At 41.7% G+C, this 7508-nt stretch overlaps 1 protein-coding gene and 1 pseudogene across 1 annotated transcript; both read left to right on the plus strand.

Annotated features, from left to right (window-relative positions):
- Positions 1 to 849: 849 nt before the first annotated feature.
- Positions 850 to 3339, plus strand: LOC148582969 (phenylalanine ammonia-lyase 2-like). Its single transcript, XM_088511618.1, has one exon. The coding sequence runs from the start codon at positions 915 to 917 to the stop codon at positions 3222 to 3224; it is 2310 nt and encodes a 769-aa protein (XP_088367744.1). The 5' UTR covers positions 850 to 914; the 3' UTR covers positions 3225 to 3339.
- A 1268-nt stretch (positions 3340 to 4607) lies between these two features.
- Positions 4608 to 6765, plus strand: LOC132166796 (uncharacterized; annotated as a pseudogene).
- The last annotated feature ends 743 nt before the right edge of the window (positions 6766 to 7508 follow it).

The raw sequence follows: 7508 nt of genomic DNA on the forward strand, positions 1-7508 counted from the left end.
TTTCCTTTATGACATACTTTCCAGCACTTGTATATATAGATATACTAATACATTGAAGGAAAGAACATATATGAGAGATAGAAGAAAAAAAACACTTCTTTTCTATCTAAGGCTAAGGCCATATAGTGTGTTGCAAAACACTTGTTTTATGGCATAAAGCCATATGCTATATTATTGGTTTTTTATTTTTTTCTACAAATAATATTCTGAAGTTCATCACCAACTTTGATAATTGGGTTGTTCTATTACTCTTCGTTATTTGGAAGTGCGTCCTTAACGAAGGTAGACGCTATAGTCTAATCCTGGGAGGTTGCGTGTCAAAGGATCCGATCGCACCGAGTTATACACTCAGGGAGGCACGAATCAACCTTTAAGGACAACGCTTTTGCGTGATTCTATAGCACATTGTGAGATCTTTCCATACTCTACTTTTCATCTCTTGTATTTCATTTATTTTATTGTTAATTTTTATACTGCAATGATTTTATATCAATGAGAATTTGTGCACCATCCAAAATTATTTCCAACAGAGACCTGGTAAGAAAGTAGAAACCCACCAACCCAAAAAAATCCCACCAACCATTTGAATAAGACAAAGGGTGCCGGCCGGGGGATTATGTGAGTGAGTGGCATCTCCTCGGAGTCAATGGTCTTCGATGGAGTACAAAGAAGAAACCCACCAACCAAAAACTTCCACGCAACTTCCTCCATCTTCACCAACCAAAAAAAAACCCCTCTTTCAACCAAGACATTAACGTTCATGCAGCCATGCAGGCCTCCACTTGAGCACTTGTGACTACTATAAATAGATGCCACTAACTACTTCCCTCTCAAACTCATCAACAACAACTCACCAATCCCATCTCTGCAGCCTCTTCTTCACCCTCTGAAATCTCTTCTCAAATCCTAAAGACATGGCAACCGACGGACTTGCCCGCCCAGTCAAACATGTCCGTCCAACTCCTCCACCTCTTCCACTCCCAAAAGACACCGCGAACCTCATTTGTGTGTCGGAAAATTCTCACTTGTCAGCCCCTCTACACTGGAAGAAAGCTGCAGAGGCCCTCCAATGCACCCATTTCGATGAAGTCTGCCGCATGGTGTCCCAATTTTCAAATGTGCAAACCGTCGACATCCAGGGCACCTCCCTCACTGTTGCTCAGGTCACTGCAATCGCTCGCCGCAGTGAAGTCAAGGTTAACCTTGATGAAGCCACGGCGCGTGAACGTGTCGCCAAAAGCGCCAACTGGGTTGCCGAAAAGATCTCCCGTGGAACAAACATGTACGGTGTTACCACTGGGTTTGGAGCCTCGTCACACCGGCGCACCGGCAAAACTACCGATCTCCAGACAGAGCTTATACGGTTCCTTAATGCCGGAGTGATCGGGAAAGAGAGTCTTCCGTCCACTTATTCAAAGGTAGCTATGCTCGTTCGCGCAAACACACTGATGCAGGGCTATTCCGGTATTCGATGGGAGGTACTCGAAGGCATGGCCAAGCTGATGAACAAAAATTTGATCCCGAAACTGCCCCTAAGGGGGACTATCACGGCTTCGGGGGATCTTGTACCGCTATCCTATATTGCTGGTTTATTGACTGGCCGCCATAATTCCAAAGTGGTCACCCCTGAAAATGAAGAAATCACAGCCTTGGAAGCTCTCAAGAGGGCAGGGATTCCAGCTCCTTTCGAGCTCCAAGCAAAGGAGGGCGTAGCTCTTGTAAATGGGACATGTGTTGGCTCGGCTGTGGCTGCAACAGTTTGTTTTGATGCCAACGTTTTGGCTCTGTTTGCAGAAGTTCTCTCTGCTTTCTTCTGCGAAGTCATGGTCGGCAAGCCCGAATTCACAGACCCACTGACGCATGAGCTCAAGCACCATCCTGGCCAGATTGAAGCAGCTGCTATCATGGAGTACCTTTTGGATGAGAGCGACTACATGAAGGAAGCAAATCTTCGTCACGAGAAAGACCCATTGTCAAAGCCAAAACAGGACAGGTACGCACTCAGAACCTCCCCCCAATGGCTCGGACCCCAAATCGAAGTCATCCGCATGGCAACGCATTCAATTGAAAGGGAAATCAATTCTGTGAATGACAACCCATTGATCGATGTTGCTCGAGATATTGCTCTCCTTGGAGGGAATTTCCAGGGTACACCAATCGGTGTCTCCATGGACAATCTCCGAATTGCCGTTGCAGCAATTGGGAAACTCATGTTTGCTCAGTTCTCTGAGCTCGTATGTGACTACTACAACAATGGGTTGCCTTCCAATTTGAGCGGCGGGCCTAATCCAAGCTTGGATTATGGGTTCAAAGGGGCAGAGATAGCCATGGCTGCATACTGCTCTGAGCTTCAGTACCTGGCTAACCCTGTCACAACACACGTACAGAGTGCCGATCAACACAATCAAGATGTAAATTCTCTGGGTTTGATTTCAGCCAGAAAGAGTGCAGAAGCCATTGAGATCCTGAAGCTTATGTCTGCCTCATACATGGTGGCGCTTTGCCAGGCAGTTGATCTGAGACATCTGGAGGAGAACATGAGGGAGGTTGTCAAACATGTCGTCCTCCAAGTTGTGAGGAAGACCCTTTACACTGCTGAAGATGGATCGCTGCTTGAATCCCGCTTCTGCGAGAAAGAATTGTTGCAGGTAATCGAACACCTGCCGGTATTCTCTTATCTGGACGACCCCACAAATCCCTCTTATGCCCTCTTGTCCCAACTGCGAGAAGTTCTTGTAGAGAAAGCACTGGAAGATCCTTCAAAGGGTGAAAATGGAAATGACGAGGGCTTCTCAATCTTCAAGCGGATTCCAGTATTCCTAGACGAACTGAAAGCAAGGCTTGGAGAGGAAGTAAAAAAAGCGCGGGAGAGATTTGAGAAAGGAGATTTTCCGGTGGCGAACAGAATAAAGAAATGCAGGACATATCCGATATATCGGTTAGTGAGGAGTGAAGTGGGGACAGAGCTTCTGAGCGGAGCGAAGAAGGTGAGTCCAGGGGAGGATATAGAGAAGGTATATGAGGCGATCAATGGAGGGAAATTGGGAGATGTGGTGGTGAAGTGCTTGACAAATTGGAAAGGGTGTGCTGGTCCATTCACTCCGAGGCCTCTGTCGTTGTCTTCTCCAATGCAATGTAATCCTGAGTATTGGGGTTGGTTTGAGAAGGTAAGATCTCCTAGAGTTCCAACTCCTACCAGTGGCGGCCGCGGAGGAGCCTTTTGATCCTCTTCTTTTGTAACGCTTGTATGTGATTACGAATTAGTCCCCAAACATTTCTGTTGTAAACATCGAGCCTAAAAGATCGACTGGAATTAATAATATCTTTTCATTTTTCATCTCTCTCTCTCTCTCTCTCTCTACCTATTTTAGCATTAAAGTATATACAATGATCAAATACAGTTGAAAACATTACAATCAAATCCATAAATAATTTTAATTTTACATGACTATGAGTCTTGTATAGTAATAATTCATGTACATATAAACCAAGATTATTTTGTCAAAACCGTCGGTTATTATGTTTACTGGTGGAAGGATTTGATTATGATTACGATTTTTTAATTATTTGAGAATTTAATTGTGACTTTTTAAAACTTTCGAGACTTAGATTAAAATTTCACATATTTCTTAATGAATAAATTAGAATTGAATAATGTTATATTGAAAATCTTGCACGTCCCAATAGGGCGGCTGATGTTCACTTGCAAAATAGGAAAGAGGTTATCAGTGGGCCTCCGGTCCAGAGACCGAATCAAGCTCTAATGGGCCGTTTAGGCTCTTGTATTAGTAGGCCTGGTGTTAGGCTTTCTTGGGCCTCTTATGGATCCTAGTAGTAGTGGGCCTTAAACTTGGTTGGGTCTCGGGCTTAACCACATTTTTTAGCCAATATTCACACACTAATCCTATTAACCTCAAATTTATTCGGAGAAAATTATTTACGTACTATAATTATTTTGCAAATTCACTTCACACGGTGACCGTCTATATAAGCGTTACAATACTATTATGTGGGTAAAAAAGTTGAACAATAAAATTTAACAATTTATAAGTATCTCGTAAACTATCGTATCAGTTTTTTTTAATGCTCTAATGGGAATATGTGCCCACATCTTCCACCATCCAAACCCTTAGTGCAATAGCAAAACACATTATAAAAAATGGCTTACAAACTCAATCTTTATAGAACTCTTTGTTTTCTTTTGCACTTCTTTCTCGTCTATTCCTTCCATTACCAAACTTCAAAAAAAAAACACCCTACCAAATGCACTTCTGGCTTCTCAGTTTTCAGACAATGGAGAGGAACCTAACATTAATGTCAACTAATTCTATAGGGCTCCACTTTGTTGTTGTCTTTTGATAATTGTTGGAGATGGGGCTAGATAAAGATTTACCGTTAACAATTTGAGCAGTTAATGCGATCAAATAAATGATTGAACGGTTTAAAATTTATTTAGACAGTTAAATTTTACATTAAACTTTTTCATTTTATATGTCCAAATTACTATTAGTACTAATTTAGTTAGATAAATTGACGTAAATCTTAATCTGTTATTTTGTCTCTCAAAATTCCAAAACCATTGACCTTAAGCATCCCACATTCCCACCATGTCAAGTCTCTGTCGACTGCTATCTTCTTTCATTGGGTGTCCGAGGGTACGGAAGAGGTACCATAGATTCTCCAAACAACCACATATCTCGAACTTCCCGAACGAAACCCGACAACCCACTGATTCGAATCCACAACCCACGGGACAGTACGAGGAGTTTCAGACAGAAAAGTTGCAGAAGAAAGAGAGAGGAGACAAAGAGAGATGGAGAAGAGGCTTTCAGAGGCAGCAATGGAAGGAAATATTTCGACCCTTGAAGAATTGCTCGCAGAAGACCCTCTTATTCTTGACAGAGCCATCGTTTCTTGCGTCTCATAGACTCCCCTTCACATATCTTCCATGCTGGGCCACTTGGGTTTCGTCAAGGAGCTACTGAGTCAGAAGCCCGAGTTGGCCTCCGAGTTTGACTCGCACGGGTCGCCTCCCTTGCACCTAGCGTCAGCAAAAGGGCACCTGGGGATAGTCAGAGAGCTGTTGGCTGTGAAGCCTGAGGCTTGCATGGTTAGGAACCAGGATGGGAGGACACCCCTCCACGTGGCGGCGCTTAAGGGGCGAGTCGAGGTGGTGAGCGAGTTGGTTCGAGTCAACACTGAGTCTGCTCGGGTGCTGACGGACCGAGGTGAAACGGTGTTGCACTTGTGCGTGGGGCGGCATAATAGGCTGGAACGGTTGAAGGTGGTGCTTGAGGCAATTGGGAAAACGGATGAGTTGTTGAATTAGAAGGATTGTGACGGGAATACTGTTTTGCATATTGCTGTGGCCAAAAAGCATATTGAGGGTATTCTTTTTCCATGCTACCAATTTTGATCCTTATATATATAAAGATTATGATTTGATGGTTGGACAAAGTTTTCCTCTCAATAATTTTTAACAAGTTGCACGCGGAATTTTCACGTGTTTTATTAAAAATATACATGAAAATAATATGCATTTTGGACAATCTTATAAGTGAAGTCGGAGGAGTCTTTGAAGTAATTGGATTCGATTTGAATTTGAACTACAAATTTGGAACTTAATCTTTGATTGGGAATGGGAATTTGGAATGTGGGCAAAGGGAATGAAGCATGTATAATGTGTTATCTAGTAAAAATGAGCTTAGGCTTTTGTTGGTACTTAACTTATTTGAAAATGGATATTTGCAAATTTTGATCCAGTTTTACCAAATGCTGTACTAGTTTTTAAAAATTTGTGTTTTCATTAACTGCATTTTGAAATCACACGTTTTGAAATCACATATAAGAATATGTCAAAAATTTTATTGTCCTTTGTATTTTCGACTTGCTGTCTGAATTGGTAGTTATTTCTGGTGATGAATTTCATCACTCTTTTGTAGGCTACAAAGTTTTTGCTTGCTAATACTGGTGTGGATGTGAAGGTATTGAATACAAACGGCTCTACAGTGTTAGACATTCTGGAATAGAGCCCCAGAGATTTGAGGGATATGGACATTGAGGATTTGCTTCGAGCTGCAAGGGCTTTAACTGCAAAAGATACACGTTCAATTGTGCATGACTGGGTTCCAGCACAAATTCCTTGAATCACAGCATCTCTAACCTCACCATTAATCTCAACAGAGAAGCCAGAGGAACCCAAGCATAAACATATTGATTGGCTTGGAAGAAAGCGAAGTGCATTAATGGTGGTGGTATCTCTGATAGCAACCGTGGCCCATCAAACCGGAATAACCCCGCCGGGAGGTGTTTGGCAAGATGACCTGCAGGAGAAACCACACACTGCCAGAACATCGGTTATGGCGCATACGAATTCATTTCAGTATGGCCAGTTCATGATCTTCAACACAATTGCTTTCCTTGCATCTCTAAACATAATTCTTCTACTTGTCAGCGGGTTATCGATCAAACGCATGAGATGGAAGGATAGGGATTCAAATGGTGATAATGTGGATTGACATCACTACACAAGTGCTAACATACTTCATCTCTCTGGAGCACATGTCGCCGGAAAGTGTTAATGTGCAGAGCATGCTGCATGATGTAACTGAGATATCAATCTTAACATGGTTGGCACTAATGGGTGTTGTTTTCATCAGCAATGTCGTTAAGATGAATTTATGGATTCTCAGAAAGTATGGTTTTCTTAAGGAAAAAGATGTAATACCTAAAGAGACAATTGAAAATGAATATGAAGAGGTGTGAGGCAAAGATTGTAGAGAATGGAAAATTTCTTTTCTCTTGTTGATTTGCAGCATGACATGTTCAAGGTGTCCTTTACCTCCAGTTAACTTCTATTTCCTCCAATTTGTAGCTTAAATTTTTTCATGTCAGGGCTATCTGTTTGGGAGAAGACAGCACGGTCAGGGTTTATGGTGGTTGACGGTGGTGGTGGCAACAACGATTATGGTGGTTAAGGCTAGGTGTGGAAGAGTAAGAGGGGTGGGTGATTCATTGTGGAAATTCAATATGGTTGGTTTAAAGTGTTACTATTTTAGACCCTAAGATTTTATTTAGTTGGCATGACAAAATTTAAGGGCATTTTTGGAAGTTAAATGCAAAAATAGTCACACACACCTCACATGACTGCTTTTTCGTCTTTTATATGCCAATTGCCTACGAAATTACTTATTTGACACGGAATAGTAGTTTGAGGGTCCATGTGTCATTTTTTAAAATTTGGTGGCATAAGCACAAAGTGATAGTAGTTTAGGGGGCTAAAGCTTATTTCCCAAAACTTATAATAAGGTCAAAATTCTCACATTAGCCACAAAAACTATTACCGTCGTAACTACATACAAAGAGTCTAAGACCTCATTTGATGACACTATCATTTCATAATTTTTTTTTTTTTTTTTTTAGAAAAAAACAAAAGAAAGAAGAAAGAAAGAAAGAAAGGAACAAAGGACAGAAGACAAGAGGGAAAGAAACGCATCAAACTTTCTGTA

Source organism: Corylus avellana, chromosome 11 (genome assembly GCF_965113065.1).
Source record: "Corylus avellana chromosome 11, dhCorAvel1.hap1.2, whole genome shotgun sequence".
Classification (NCBI taxonomy): Eukaryota; Viridiplantae; Streptophyta; class Magnoliopsida; order Fagales; family Betulaceae; genus Corylus; species Corylus avellana.

What these genes read in the sequence shown, in the direction of transcription:
- LOC148582969 (XM_088511618.1), top strand. Translation starts at nt 915, where the DNA reads ATGGCAACCGACGGACTTGCCCGCCCAGTCAAACATGTCCGTCCAACT.